The following is a 17,104-nucleotide window of genomic DNA, read 5'->3' on the forward strand; positions in this document are numbered from 1 at the left end:
ACACATTGTGATAAGTCCGACGACAATATGGCCTCTTATTTTAACAGTATCACTAGGAGTAAATGGATAGTTCCTTGAAAGCAGCGCTTGGTACACATTAGTACAGTTACATATCTTATGAATTTTCAGAATGTCGCTGAGCAAATTTCCGGTAGAATTTGGACGCAAACGTAGGGTGTTCGGCCAGGTATTGTGTGGTAACAACATATCTTGGAAATGACGTCCACAGTCGGCTACACAATTCTGAACTCGCTTCATTTTGTTGTAAAACTCTTTCTGCAGAGGTGATTGTGATATGCTACTCATGTTCACAGTTATTTCAGTCTTTGTGTCGCAAAGCGTGCGTGGAGGACCAGTACGTCACAGATATTGCTGTTCCCCAAGGAAAAAACTTTGGAGTGAGGTGCGACGAGCGGAGGGAGCCATAGGTCTTATGGGATGTCACGTCCCCAAAAAAATCTTCCAGAAGAGGCATAGTGTTGATACCATTGTGCGCAGTAGCACAATTTAGTTGAAACCGTGAGTAGCTGATTACGTCCCCGTTTAGATAATCAATTTCTTCAAAAAATTGAGGTCAAATAATGCACCATCTGGATATGGCAGCCCACACTTCAGATTTGTGATCATGCAATAGCGTGTATAGCTTAACACGCAGGTTCTCCGTAGACCACAGTCGTGTGGGAGAGTGTTGGTAACAGGCCTGTATGGAAGGTGATACCACGAATATCAGTGGTAATGATTTTGCACGTATCTATTGCGTGGATTTGCAAATTTTCAGCACCATCTGGGTTTAGTGTTCGTTTCACAACTAACACTCTGTCTCTCAAAATTTCGCAGCAATCGATGAACCGCAATACGATGAGGTACAACTGTTTTCAGAAGATGCCTCCTGCACTAAATTCGTGTACTCAACGCCTTTTTCAACAAGAAAAATATCGTTCCTCCGTTGAAAGCACCATAATTTTTGATCCGTGTCTCTTTGGTAAATCCTGGGACGCATGACGTGCGACTCATCGAATAACGGACATCAAAGAGAGTACTATATTCAGCATGCAGAATTCTATGATCAACAAAAGATCGTAATGGACCTGAGAGACTGTGTGAATTGTTGGTGTGTCTTGTAGTGAAATTACCTTTTCAACGAATGAAACGGAATATCTGTGTCAGCAAGTGAAATTCTCATAAAATGGCAACAGGTGCATTATAAACTCAGGATATCTTACATCATGACTTCGTAAGGCGCTATAGGTTCCTCTTTCACAATGATTCTTTCGCTTAGTGAAATATATACTTTTTCTGTAGCGCACCGGTGCCATTCTATTAGAATTCTATTAGAATTTCGGCTGCTGACTTGCTGGACCTGTGCATGGCGTACTAGAAGTGACTTCATATCATCAGAAACAATCTCAAATTAATTCTTCTCTCTATGATAGGCGAGCGCATTAAAGTACCGCTTACGGTATGCGAGAATCTAAATTCCGGATCGAATCCACCTAGGAATGTGACGACGCGGCAGGAGAGCCGATAGCGTGGATGTGGTTTTTAGGCTGTTGTCCAAACGCAGCTAGGCAAAAACCGAAGTGCTACCCACATGCCCTCTCTTACACAAGCTACGCAAACATTTAGGAAACTTCCCACACTTGATCACGGATTTGCTATAGACGCAGACTGATGGAGTACACCGAGGAAGTGGTGGAATAAGAAAGGGCATCCGGCCACCAGCTTACATTGATTTGTAGACAATAGAGGTACTTCTGGCACAACGGTTCTTCTGCTTGAAGAACACACTTAGTTGACAATACTGATGGGATATCTCTTAATATCGTCTCGAATCTCCATTTGACTGGCTTAGTGCAGTAACTCAAGCCATATGGACTCAAGTAATTGGAAGTCGCCTGCAGAAATATTGAGCCAAGCTGTATCCAAAGCCGTCCATAATTGCGAAAATGTTGCTGATGCAGGATTTTGTACAAAAATTACCTTTCGATTATGTTCCATTAATATTCGACGGGACCCAGCTTGGACGATCTGGGTGGCCAGAACATTCACTCGGTATGGTGAGAACGTTCTTCAAACCAGTCGCGCGTAATTGTGGCCCGGCGATATGGTGCGCTGTAAACCATAAAATTCCACCGTTGTTTGGGTCTTGAATGACGGTAGATGGTCTGCTTACAGACGACTATAATCATTTCCAGACAATGATGGGTACATTTTGACCAGAGCGCCCAGTCTGTTCCATATAAATAAGACCCACACCATTATGGAGGTACCATCAGTTTCAGCATACCTTGTTAACAACTTGAGTCCATGGCTTAGTGGGTGTTTTGCACCACACTCGAACCCTACAATCAGCTCATACCAATTGTAATTGGGACTCATCTTACCAGGCCAGGGCTTTCTAGTCGTCTAGAGCAAAACCGATATGGTGACGAGCGCGGGAGAGGTCGTCTGCTGCCACAGCCCATTAGCGGCAAATTTCGCCGCACTGTCCAAATGAATGCGTTAGTCGTGTATCCCACATTGAGTTCTGCCCTTATTTCATCCAGGGTTCTTTGTCTGTTAGCACTGACAACTCTACGCAAACGCCGATGCTCTCTGTCGTTAGGCAAAGGCTTCGGCCACTGCGTTGCCCATGGTGAGATGTAATGCCTGAAATTTGGTATTCTCTGCAGACCGTGTATCCTGGAGTATCGATTTCCGAAATGGAGTGTCCCTTTCCGAGTTCAGAGTCCGTTAATTCCCGACGTGCGGCCATAAAGAGGTCGGGAAACCTTTTCACATGAATGGCCGCAGTACAGATGGCAGTTCCGCCAATGCACTGACATTTTATACCTTGTGTACGTGATACTCTCGCCATCTGTATATGGGCATATCGATATCCAATGACTTCTGTCACGTCAGTATGCTGTCTTAACAGGGGTGATGATAAACGGACAAACAAAATTCGTAGCTTTATACACTCATTAAACAGTAGAGGTGGTCAATGTCCACTGGCTGGCCGAGGCAAATAGGATGAGACAATCTGAAGGATAGACCGCCACCAGGCGGCCTGGTAGATGCCCGCTTCAGAAATTCAAATGACCCGCCGTCGATACCGGCAGTGCTGCCACCGCAGAAGCCCTCGCCACATGTAGGCGACGTTACACGAATCACTACGTCTGATATGTTCCATATGCACGTTCAGCAGAGTTATTGAAGTCTTAGAGCTACACCCTCAAACTGTGCACTAATATCTTTCCAACGTAATCAGTCATTCCCGTGATACGTCGGAACTTCTCAGGCTTTGACATTCGATATTCACAGAGTTTGCAGATACTGCACTTAAAAACTCAAAAGTAATGAAACAGAATAAGAAGTCTATATGACGCCGTAAGTGACCACTTACTATACACAATATAAAAATGTCAGCATGACGCTTTCCCTGAAGCAGTTCGGCATCAACACTTAAACGAAACTCTGTGTCAGGTATGACACTAGGTTTGTGAAAGTCAGGTAGCATGAGAGTGATGCACACCTGCCAAAGTCAGTCACACCATGAGCGGTTCGATCTGGATCTTAAATTATTTCTGTCCTTTGCGGGTAAAGGAAGATCGCCACATCAGTAAGTTATACATATGAGAGGTTGTTATAAAGTTTTAATTATCACACAAAAACTTAATCTATGAAACTAACTTATAATTGAGTCAACTGTGGGTTCTTGGCAAAACATTGTAAATTAAATAAACAAAGACCGTATTTGGCCTTGTCTAACAATTTTATTATTACTGTTATTGCACCTTAAATTTAAAATATACTGAAAAGATTCCTTCACTGTCAATTTCACCCCGGCTTCCTCCCAACATCTTACCCAAACATGCACCACTCCATCACATGATCCACTGTCTCCTTCCGATCCCTATGTCCCAACAAGTGTTTGACCAGGAAAGTAACACTATAAGAACAATAGCCACAAATAATGAATTTGACCTCAACACCATTGATAAAATTTAAGGTGAAAAGATGAAGAAGCAAACCAGGTTCCTACTGTCCCCAATGAAAAACACAGAGAAACTGGAAAAGAAATGGCGCAGAATAACTTTCATAGGGAAATCATGAAATAGCATAACTAACATCTGTGCTTTTGTGTGTCCCTAACACAATACGTAGTTTCTTGTTCAGTGCAAAAGACAAACAACCAGCTATCACAAAAAGTGGGGTTTATAAAATCACATGCCGTGAGTGTCAGTCCTTGCTACATTGGAGTGATGGGGAGGTTAATCTGTACCAGGCTTAAAGAACACCACAGAAGTTGGAGGTTGAAGAAGCCTGATTCAGTCTTTGATGAACATTGCCTGAACAGTACCCACAAATACACAATAGACCTACAAGTCCTACACAGAGAGGCAAACTGGGTCAAACTCAACCAATTAGAAATTTAACAAATTAAATGACAAATGAGAATCAGATTCTCACACTGCTGAGGAGTGTGCGCTCATATGAAATTTCCTGGCAGATTGAAAGTGTGTGCCGGACCGAGGCTCCAGTTTTAATCTGCAGGAAGTTTCATATCAGCGCGCCTTCCGCTGCAGAGTGAAGATTTCTTTCTGTAAACATCCTGTAGGATGTGGCCAAGCCGGGTCTCTACAATATCCTTTCTTCCAGGAGTGCTAGTTCTGTACGTTTCGCAGGAGAGTTTCTGTGAAGTTTGGAAGGTAGGAGATGAGGTACATGTGGAATTGAAGCGTGCTTGGGGAGTTCAGATGGTAGAGCAGTTGCCCGCCTAAGGCAAAGGTCCCGAGTTCGAGTCTCGGTCCGGCACACAGTTTTAATCTGCCAGAAAGTTTCATAAAAAACAAATGTTTATATCCGACACCTATTGTTAAATGAGCAAATCCAATTCAATTATTCACCTCTTTTAGATGAGATCACAACCACAGGATAGAAGCAAAACACTGGGCACCAGTCCAATGTGATTAAAAAGTTATTGGATAATGCATAACTTTAGTCCTTCCATTGTAGTGCTGAATGTGTAATTACGTGTGCAATTTGTTAAAAAATGGTTATTGACGTAATTGTACATTAAGGTATGGATAGATATCTTAAGAAATTAAGATGATTATATTTTCCTTGTCATCGAGTTTATCTGTGTCTTATCATCTCTGGGAATCATTAATGTACTTGAAAATGGCCTTATAACCCGAAACCTAGGTTGTGCAATAACAGTAATAATAAAATTGTGATACAAGGTCAAAAACATTGTTTATTTAGTTTAACTAACTTTGTTTTGTTTGCATGGTACATGTCTTAGTGCATACAGCAACTGCCGTGCCAAAGTGCACTAGCACGCACGAACAAAAGTCATATAGCGCAGAACATCTCCATTTCATTAATGCACTGCTCCTCTTTGATTTCGCATATCTGGGGGCGTGATACGAAGTTTGCTGAGCTCCTTTCGGATGCGCAGACTCGAGTGAGGCCTTGCGTCGTCATGGGTAAGGAAAGGTTCGTTGGCATTTTTGAGACGACGAACGCTCCGAAGTCTTTTCTTCAGTTTTCTGACAGTATTATGGTACACTTCACAGATGAAAGTTGCACAGGACATAAAACGGACTAACTACTTGCAAACCGCAGAAGACCGTCGCCATGGCTTTACCGGCAACAGACATGTCCAGTTGAGCAGTGAGGTGTTGAACTAAGATCCGTCTATCAACTCGAATGAGAGTGTCCACACGTTCCAATACTGCAGGTGTCACAGCTTTGTGCGGCCGGCCAGCACGCGGAAGATCAGGCAGGTACGCGCGACTTTGTTGCGATGATGACAGAAGCTTTGCACAGCGATTCACCGTGCTTTTCTTCACTGCCAGGTCTCTTGAGACATTCGGCAAGCACCTATGAGTATAATATCTGCGATGCTCTGGTTTTCCGCTAAAAGAAACTCAACGACCACTCTCGGCTTGGAACTCACTTCCATTACACTACTTTTTAAGGCTAAGCATAGCTCTGCTACCCATCGGAACTTCATGAAACTATAGGGGCTGAATCGGTAGTATTCCACGACGACCCACAAAAAATTTGGCAGCTTGTCACTCGAATTATGGAGAGGAAAAAATGTGTTGCATAACTTCTTGAGGCCTCTCTCATGTATATCGGGGTTGTATACAAGTGTTTGTATTGCAAACAGCACTGACTTAATAACGTACCTCTATTTATTCGGGTGATAACTGTAAGGGTATGACTACCATCGGAGACGAAAAATGTGAACTTCGAATTTATTCCCGTCGTTACTTCCTCGCATGCGCTGAACAGGAGTATCCTGTATTAAATGAACAAATTAATTCCTCGGACGGATGTTATTCGCAAGAAGTGGAAAGCCAATGCAGTAACTGATTTAGTCAGAAAGCCGTTGTTTCATCGGACACGAAAGAAACAAAACCAAATTTAAAGTGAGGTCTCAGTTGTAAGGAGTTTGAGGCGTGCGTTTCCACTTAATGTTCTTCTCTGCTACGGAAGATGGGAACAGACTTTGAAGAAAATTCATGTCTGCTGACAAGCTTCGAATTTTTTGTTGGGAGTGGAATTTTTTTAAAACAACTTTAAGTAGTTTGTTACTCAGCGACAGGAATCTACTCTCTCGAGACCATTGTCGTATCAGGTGACTGCAACAACCACTGTCGTAACAGAATACTGACAGACGTTACAGCTGAGGAATGGAAATACAAGCTGCCACGTGATATCACTTCCCTCAGATTGAAACATACGTTGCTGGTGAATCTTCTGAGTTGAATGGTCAAGCTTCGCAACGTTTCGTCCAGAGCTGCGTTAAACATCTCTACAAGTGAGCGTTGTTCTGCTCAGTCGTGCTGACTGACACGTCCAACGTCGGAGAACGACAAAAATACTGTGAAAATCAGTGTGAGCGGCTGAGGCAATCCGTACTAAAACTTCACTAAGTTCAAAATGGTTCAAATGGCTGTGAGCACTGTGGGACTCCACTTCTGAGCTCATCAGTCCCCGAGAACTTAAAACTACTTAATCCTAACTAACCTAACAACATCACACATATCCATGCCCGAGGCAGGATTCGAACCTGCGACCGTAGCGGTCGCGTGGTTCCACACAGTAGCGCCTAGAACCGCTCGGCCACTCCGGCCGGCTTTAACTAAGTCATTGTTTTTATTGAAACTTAGGGACCATGTTAACTGAAAAGGAGGAGCATTGGAACTTCATGGGATATCGAGTGGAGCTCTGTATTATCGACAAGAAGGTTTTATCTTTGTAATATTTATATCTGTCGATCGTGCAAAATAGCCCGCATCTCGTGGTCGTGCGGTAGCGTTCTCGCTTCCCACGCCCGGGTTCCCGGGTTCGATTCCCGGCGGGGTCAGGGATTTTCTCTGCCTCGTGATGGCTGGGTGTTGTGTGCTGTCCTTAGGTTAGTTAGGTTTAATTAGTTCTAAGTTCTAGGCGACTGATGACCTCAGCAGTTGAGTCGCATAGTGCTCAGAGCCATTTGAACCATTTGATCGTGCAAAATATCATTGCTTTTATTTTGCTATCCGAAGTCCGACCAATATGTCGGCAGTGCGCAGTGGATCCAGGAGTTCCTATGAAGACATCCAATGCAACTGTGGAGGGAATGTTAGGGATAAAAGTGTTTCATGGATCGTGACAATACAATACGGAAGATTCACCAAGCTAAGACAACCGGTAGAGAAAGGTTTCTTTTAAACAAATGGTCATATTGAAAAGTTGTAGTAGTTGGTCTCGCAGTTGAGGTACAGTTTGTAAACAGCTTTTCTTAAATAAGTGCTAGCAAGCAACTGTCAATACTAGGAGTACTTGTTTTGAATTCTGTGTAACACCGCCAACTTGCACAATAAAGTGGGCAACAATAAACATCCATCAGCATAACAGGAGATCACTAATATATCCGTACGGGTCACGTATCTACGTCTTCCGAAGTGAACCAGGTTGTAGGAGTATATACTACTCAAACACTACGACCCATGCCTGCATTTCTTTTCATTTCTCTAATTAATAAGAAATTTTATCACACAACGCTGTTCCACAGGACACGTACTCTACTTTACACCACATTTTGCATTCTACAGCGTTAATCATAAGTGACTTAAGCGCTTCAGAAGATGAAAGAGTGAAAAGTCCAAGACATAAAAAGCAGTACGCACATTTCATGTCATTGGAAAGAACATCTCTGAAGTTTCGATTCCTATTACGTGATGTGGCGATTTTTCACTATGGAGCAGTTCTGACAACATGTAAACGAATTCCAGGTGGCTATAATTAAACTTTTCCTACTTAACACGTTATAACACGGAAACTAGTTACCACACAAGTAACAAAGTAGGTAGCATTAATGTCCAGAGCATGGGGAGTATGAGTTAGATGCGTCACAGCGCCACCGTCCAGTTCCAACTACGCCAAAAGGTGTCGCGATTAGTCATCTTGATTCATAGTCTCACACACGTGACTGGCCGCAGTGCACTTGTTGACATGTCAACATGAGCTTGGGCCAAAGGAAGCTCTTTTATGAAAGCAACAGTAATGCTGCAGCTGTTCTTCGAGAGTACCACCGGCGGAAAAATGGAAGGGTCCTCTTTCTTCAACTGCTGTGCGTAGCATAATGAAGAAGTTCGAATCAACTGGAAAACTGGGCGTCGTGACGGGAGGAAGCCGACGGCCGGTTGCACCAGAAGTGGTTGACGAAATCGCTGTTGCCGCGCGTGATTCTCGATCGTCACGCCGTGCGCGTTCTGCGTCACGGCACTTAAATATCCCGTGGTTCATTATACCGAAGGTGCTTCGAACCGTGCAAAGTCCATATCGTACAGCAGCTTGCACCACAGGACTCCGCTCTCCACATTTTCGCAAGGATTTAATTTAACGAAGGCTGGCCCTGGACGATCCTATGGACAGACGAATCTTATATTTCTCTGACGGGTGAGATGAACACACAGAAGTGTGGGGATTTTAAAAAAATGTTTGAAATGGCTCTGAGCACCATGGGACTAAACTTCTGAGGCCATCAGTCCCCTAGAACTTAGAACTACTTAAACCTAACTAACCTAAGGACATCGCACACACCCATGCCCGCGGAAGGGTTCCAACCTGCGACCGTAGTGGTCGCTCGGTTCCAGACTGTAGGGCGTAGAACCGCTGGACCACACCGGCCGGTGGGGATTTTCACCTCCAGTCTCTGTGCATGAAATTCCTATAAATATGGAACGTGTCAAAGTATGGTGTGGCTTCAGTGCAGTATTGGCCCATTATTTTTTGAACACGTTGGCGATCAAGACCAAAGACATGCAGTGTGGCAGGCCAGCGTTACTGCAATACACGTCGATAGCATGTCATAGCCGCCCTACAGGAGAGAGACGCATTGAACTCAACATCGTTTCGAAATGCTTGGCTGAAACGATCACCTGAGTAGTGGGACGAAGTACGTAGGGCCCCAAATTCCGTTGTTGCTAAATTAATTCAAGATGGCGGCGATGAATTCATTCAAGATGGCGGCCTGTAGACTTGGTAACAGCGCATGACGTCATCCAAGAATGGCGGATTTTGGCGGGAATTTTGAATTTTGGCGGGAAGATAGGTCTATTGGGCTACCTCCACTAACCTAACCCTCCAGAAAAAATTGGCGGGACATTCAATTTCCAACAGGATAATGCGTCACCCCTAAGGAAATAGGCCAATTGGGTTACATCCACTAACCTAAGCTGGCCAGGGTGGCCGAGCGGTTCTAGGTGCTACAGTCTGGAACCGCGCTACCGCTACGGTCGCAGGTTCGAATCCTGCTTCTGGCATGGATGTGTGTGATGTCCTTAGGTTAGTTAGGTTTAATTACTTCTAAGTTCTAGGGGACTGATGACCTTAGAAGTAAGGTCATATAGTGCTCAGAGCCATTTGAACCATTTGAACCACTAACCTAACCCTCTATAGAAAAGTTGATCACAAGTTCAAATTCCAGCACGATAATCGGTCACACCTACAAAAAAAAAATCGTCTGAAATAGGCCAATTTGGTCATATCCGGTAACCTAAGTCCACCTCATCCTACGAATTCTCCTCAAGTTTGAGTTTTGTCGGTCACTTATGTTTTCGCTGCTAAGCTATGAAAATCACGTCAAATAAAGTACAGTTGTACCTACCTAAGTCACTTCCTCTCGATTGGCGGAAAAAGGACAGAGGACTATATTTCAGGCAGTACCGTCATCACTTATGCTCCAACAGACTTAGTACACATCATCGATATGGCACCAACAGCGCTCACCACTAGATCAAGACTCTAACTGAGGAGGCCACCCCTGGCGACACCGGTCAGCGGTAGCCCAACCGGTCCAGCGACTGCTCATGTCACAGACCTCGATCGGAAGGCGAAAAAGTTGTTTTGCTGGACAATGGAATCTGCCCTGATGCCACACAACTGCCAGTCCACCACGTGGCTTGCTCGACAAAGAACGCTCTCGGTAAGTTTGTAACTAGGCTGTTTAGGTTTTTATGTTGGTAACGCCACGTAGCGCTCTAAATGAAACTCACTGACTGTGCTATGTGCAGTCTGTGGCTGGTTGGCATTGTTGTAATATTCGCTATTGTAGTGTTGGGCAGTTGGCTGTTAACAGCGCGTAGCGTCGCGCAGTTAGAGGTGCGCCGCCAGCAATAGTGGATGTGGGGGGAGAAATGGCGGAGTTTTGAGAGCGGATGGTCTGGACGTGTGTCCATCAGAGATTTGCTAACTATGTCTATCAGTAGCTAGTGCCTTCAGTAGTTTGAATCTTTTATTTAGCTGGCAGTAGTGGCGCTCGCTGTATTGCAGTAGTTCGAGTACCCAAGATTTTTGTGAGGTAAGTGATTCATGAAAGGTGTAGGTTATTGTTAGTCAGGGCCATTCTCGTGTACAGAATATTTAAAGTCAGATTGCGTTGCGCTAAAAATATTGTGTGTCAGTTTAGTGTTGATCAGAATAAGTAAAGAGAGAAATGTCTGAGTACATTCAGCTCTGCTCAGCTGTTTGAAGATCAAATAATGTAAGAGGTTTATCAGCAGAGTAATTCATTAATTTTTCTAAGGGGACGTTTCAAGTTAACTGATCACTCAAGTCTCGTTATTCAACCCACATGCCCCGATTACCTAATCCAAGGTCGTCGCAAAAACACATGCGCGTATGCGTGAACCATCGCTCGTGCCAAGCTTTCTACCTCCGCAAGTCAATCTAAGTCCACAACTCAAATCCCTATATAGAAAAAAATAACAACTCATATAGGTAAGAAAAGGTGTTCACTACACTTTCAACTATTTAGTTTCAACAACATTTCAATTTACAGACCGCCAGCTCTTCCCAGGAACCGGCGCCGAGTTTCAATTCTGCCAGTAAAGAAAGGGAAGTTGCGCTTTCTCTACTAACCTAAGAAAATTGGAGGAAAGAAAGGACACTTGTACTAACCTCAGCCACCTGACCACCACCTTTTCGTAGAAACCAGCGGTGAGGTTGATTTCTTGGCTGTATAGAAACGTGACTAGCGCTTTCGCCACCAACCTAAGAAAATTGTCTCAAACGAAGGTTACCACCACTAACCTAAGCCTCCAGGATGTTAACTATTCCTAGAGGTTTCTGGTATAAGGAGTCAGCCTGCACTAGGCTCATGGATGGAGGAATGAATGAACTTTGTTTAGGGATGGAGTATATGTATCACAAAGCACAGGAACTTACATGTCCCACAGCATACAGACCAGGAAACCACTCCTACATAACTCATTTATAATGCTCTACACACACACACTTGCTTATTGTAAACCATCAAAAATAACGCATCGCACAGCCTACAGACGTGCAAACCACTTGTAAATAATGAAAAAAATTTACGTCCAAATAGCCAAACTACTCCTAATTTTCCAAATCAATTTCAGAACACACCTGCAAACTGTTCCTAAATAATACAGCACATTGATGTATAAACACTCTAAGTACTCGTAAACTGTTCAAATAGCGCATATCAAGGAATACAGACCCGCTCCCCAAATATTGCAATGAACGCGCGCAGGAACAGTCCACAGCCGCCCCTGTCCATTGAGTACACAGGAGGTAGCGATAAGTGACGTATCACTCAGATGTCAAACCGCGCACAGTCTCTGCTCGGCTCCGCCAAGCATGAGATGACGGTACCTCCCATTCATACGTAACACCTGAGAAATTCCTATCCAAATACGTGTTCCCCTACACACACGTGCTGATATGATAGGGCGGGATCGCAACCTCGAACTGCAGCCGAACGCAGGCCAAAGTTGTATTTAGACGCCTTTAATGACCAGACGTTTATTTACAGAGAGCGCACTCCAAGCAGAACCGCGCGCGTTCCGCGTTCCTCTATACCCTCACTCTAACTGCGATCCAGCGAATATGATGAAGGATTCCGTACCACAATAGCAGAACCTGCTTTCTTTTTAGCGATTCTAACGGACCCTACATCACACTTGACTCACGCTTCACTGCGCTAAGCTACATACTACCGCGAAGTGAGGCAGCCACAGGTCGCGTCCCACGCGTGTCGTTGAACACCGGTGAAAGTTGCATTCCAAGCATCGCTCACGCCCGTCTCATGTGCCAGGCATCTCCAGGTGCCCATTGCCTCTGCCACTGAAGGCAGGGTGTGTTGTCACACACACACGTTCAATCATAATTAACTACCCAACACGGCTTTCGTCTCGTCCTGAAACGTCTGCGTGATGACTCGCAACCTAAAACGTTCTCAACATTATTCTTACCTCACTCTTTAAAAATATAACACCTAGGGCAACCTCTCGAAAATTGAATAATGCCCCATAAATAGTCAACGCTCGCTTACTCTCGCTTTCTATATGTCTCAGGTTGTGTGCACGGAAATTCTTTCCACAACAGCATCTGTTTACGAAAATAACATGTAATCCACTCTCCCCAATGATCCTAACTTGATACGGTTCCATTTCTCAACGTACACAAACTATCCCCCCTATATTCCGCCACAATCAATCGAGCATTCTGATTCTCTGTTATCGAATTTACCTACCGAATTAGTGATGCAGCCGGCATCGAAGCACGATTCTCTTTTTCTTTCCGACGCTTTCTGTGCTTATTTTGCACAGATCGCTAAATTCCACTGTCAGTTAAACACACAAAATTGCCTACACATTATCAAATACATACCAGATTCACAAGAATGTTGGAAGAGACGAAGATATTTACCAGTGTAACTAAAATTAAATATTACGATTGCTGCTACATTATGACACCGGACAATGTACAGTTAATGTCTCCACTTGACGAATGCGACTCACTATCTATAGCCCAAATAATTTTCCATGTAAAAATTCGCTCACCGTTATCCATGTACTCAATCTATACGTCCTCTCTAGTCATCCCATAACATAAACAATACAAACTGTACAATGCAATATATACACAGTTCACATAGTGCTAGCAACACTAACTTTAAAATGCAATATAGGTCTATTCGACACAAACAGCTCATTTACCTTTTATATCTGTACAGCACACGAAAAAATTAACTTATGCCTACACTCACACTGACTATATGTCACGATGCTCCCCTAGTCCTAGGGAAGCACTGCCATCCTGTTCTTTCTTTCTGCAAACGCTACACTCAACACCAATAAACTGTTTTACACTGATGACCATTTTGCACTGACAACTAAACATCGCAATGTTGTCTACAGGTGATCAAGAACATACCAGGCTCGCAGGAATATTGGAATGTCAAACTGATCTCCAACCAGAGATTACATGACCGAGTACCGTCTCCATCTAGTTAACATGCAATTCATATCTCTCGCCATATGAAATCACCCACTTTAAATTAGTGAACCAAAGTCACTCTCAGAACTGATGTGCATGGAGAGGGGCGCCCCCCCGCGGCACAAACACGTTACAGTTTCCGCTTTCATGCTCACATTTCTACAGACATTTCCAGACTCGTTGGTTACAAGAATACCAATATTTTAGTAATAATATTATACCAATTTAGATGTACTTCTCGATATCAAGCACCAGGCAGTATCCTACCGATCACTCACCCAACATAATTCTGAATATGTAGACTGGGAATTAACATTGAGCAATGTTAGCTAAAAACTTGGATAGATGATAACCCGTACTGCGCGATTCTAATACTGATCGTGCTGTATTCACTAGCAGTAATATGGATGCTCTGAGGTTGAGAATGCACTGTGATGTCGATGAAGTTCATTTTAAACTGGTTTGCCTTCAACCAGTCCATTCATCGTTATTCGGCTAATGTGTTTAAACTTTTACAGATTTATGTCTCCTAGTAATTCTAAAAAGAGCCAAATAATTTAAAGAAAGATACCTTTTCACCAGCTTTTTTGTTAATAAAAACTACTTCGCAGTAACTGCCAGATTACTGATTTAATTTTCAAGTGCAGCATGTGACCACATCCATTTGTGCAACGGAATGTATATCCAGTCCACATTGTCGAAAGCTTCCCCAGTGTTATCACTATTCAGTCTGTGTAGTGAGTAAGTTGTGAAGAAAAGCAAGGAGAAGTTTGGAAGGGGATATAAAGTTCTGGAAAAATAATACTATTTGTAAAGTTTGATGATGGCCCTGTAAATCTGTCATGTAAGGGAAAACACTTGGAAAAATAATTGAATGAAATCAATAGCGCCTTCATGAGAGATTATAATGTGATTCTAAACAGCAGTAAAACAAAGGTAACAGAATGTAGTCGAATTAAATCAGGTGATACTAAGCGCATTAGATTACGTAATCAGACACTCAAAATAAAATATGACTTCTGTTGTTTGTGTATGAGAATAACTTGGAAATTTGTTGTGATGTCTTATGAGAGCAAACTAGTGCAGTCATCGGTCCCTAAGCTTACACACTGATTAATCTAACCTAAACTAACTTACGCTAAAGAAGATACACACACACCCAAGGCCGAGGGAGGACTCGAAGCTCCGACGGGGAAAGCCGCGCGGACCGTGATGAGAAGCCCTAGACCACGCGATTACCCTGCGCATCTGAGAATAAGTGATGGCCGAGGTTGGGTGGATATAAAAGGCAGACTGGGTATGGTAGTATAAGCATTTGTGAAAAACTTAAATTTAAGTGTGAGGAAGTCTCTTCTGAAATTACTTGTGTAGGCTGTTACTTTACGTGGAAGTGAAACGTGAACGATAAATTCAGACCAGAAGCGAAATGAAGATATCAGTATGGCGTGCTATACAAGAACGCAAAAGAATCGACTTACAAATGAGGAGACTTGGAGACACAAGAAATTCCTGGCACAGCTTCAGTAAAAGAAGAGATCGATTGACAGGGCACATTCTGAAGTGTCAAAGAATGGTCAGTTTGGCCATGGAGAGAAATATGGGACTTAAAAACTGCAGAGGGCGACCATGGTATTAATATTGTATGCATTTCAAACGGATGTAGGTTTGTGTAGCTACGAATAGTTGTAGAGGCTTACACAGCGTGGACTAGCAGAAAAACCAGCACCGAATCAGTCTTCGGACTGGAGACGAGAACAACGATAATATGTGTGTATTTCGTATGTATATTACAACCCCGCGCGTACGTTTTGGACGCGTGGAGATCTCAGTTGCAGAGAGCGCGGCCCACCTGGAAGAAGAGGATGGGCGTGATGGCGACGACTGCGAGCAGCCAGGTGAGCACGATGGAGAGGACGACCCGCGGCCGGCTGTCCGTGGGGTGGGCGGCGGAGTGCCGCACGATGGTGAAGTAGCGGTCCAGCGCGATCACCGTGATGGTGCCCACCGAGACCATGATGTTGGCGCCCTGCAGCGCCGGCACCAGCTTGCACAGCAGCGCGCCCATCGTCCACTCCCGCCTGCAAACGACACAATACCCAGGAACCACATTATGGGACTCTGTTAGCCATGCTCCTGTCAGGAAAAGTTTTGTTGCAGTAGCCGTCGCGAACGTATTTATATCGTTATTCTCTGTAATAGACATAAGTCATGTTCCATTATTACTGCCACAAAGTAGAAGAGGCTTTCAATAATTGATGCAATCCTTTTCTTAAGAAAGCAGGTTAGTTTAATTCAGAATTTCAACACATTGTATTATTCCTCACAATTTTGTCTAGAAATTCATATCTTTCAACAGGATCTCCATTCAATGCTATGCCCTTACGCCACCTTAGTGAAAGGGCCTGTGTTCCTGCATTGTACGACTCTTATGGTCGACGTCGGAGTCAGCGTCGTGATTCATCAGTAACCCCACCATCATCCATGTACAGCTTGCCACGCAGTGCAGCGTTTATTTGCCCAAAGATGGAAGTCGGAAGCTGCGAGATCCTGGCTGTAGAGTGGATAAGAAACAACACTCCCCCCCCCCCCCCGCCCCAGTGCCCAGTGCAGTTTTGAGGACTCCTCTCGGGTGCGCAGAGTAGTGTGAGGTCTTGCATTGTCTTGGAGAAGTTCGTTTGCATTTTTGTCGTGACGAACACGCTGAAGTCATTTCCTTAATTTCCTGAGGGCAGCACAACACACTTCAAAGTGGCACCAGGAGAGAGAAAATCAAACAGAATAACCCTTTCAGACTGCCACAAGAACGCTGCCATCAGCTGAAAGTATGGCTTTGAACTTTTTCTTCGGAGGAGAAGTGGTGTAGCCCCTTTCCACGTACTGCTGCTTCTTCGGTTAGAGGTGATGTGTCCATGTTTCATTGCTTTTGACGATATTCTATAAAAAATTGTCAAGAGCAGTCTCGTAGCATGCACGAAATTCAACATACATGGCCTTTCGTTGCTCTTTCTGATCTTCTATTAGGCAGAGGGAAAAGGACGAGCACGCACATTCGCCTAACTCATGTGGTGGACGCTCCTGTCAGCACCACTAACAGATCCGTCCACTTGAGCAGCGAGGTGTTTGACTGTGAACACCTCGAATGAGAGTTTTCGCACATCCCTACACTGCGTGGATATCAGCCGCATGCAGCCGACCAGTACGGAGGAAATTGAACAGGTTTGTGCAACCCTGTTGCAGTTATCACAGAATCCTCACCAACGATTCACAGTGATTTAGTTCACTGCCTGGTCTCCATATAATTCTGCAAGCTCCTATGAAT

The 17,104-nt window shown here is 44.0% G+C and overlaps 1 protein-coding gene across 1 annotated transcript in view; it reads right to left on the minus strand.

Moving 5' to 3' along the window:
- LOC126474507 (neuropeptide Y receptor type 2-like) overlaps positions 1-17,104 on the minus strand; it is a 235,576-nt gene that overhangs the window by 90,197 nt on the left and 128,275 nt on the right. Inside the window, exon 2 of the mRNA XM_050101978.1 lies at positions 15,635-15,863. Within this exon, the coding sequence (XP_049957935.1) occupies positions 15,635-15,863 (229 nt within the window). The remainder of the gene's footprint in view (positions 1-15,634; positions 15,864-17,104) is intronic.

Source organism: Schistocerca serialis, chromosome 4 (assembly GCF_023864345.2).
Source record: "Schistocerca serialis cubense isolate TAMUIC-IGC-003099 chromosome 4, iqSchSeri2.2, whole genome shotgun sequence".
In the NCBI taxonomy this organism is placed as follows: domain Eukaryota; kingdom Metazoa; phylum Arthropoda; class Insecta; order Orthoptera; family Acrididae; genus Schistocerca; species Schistocerca serialis.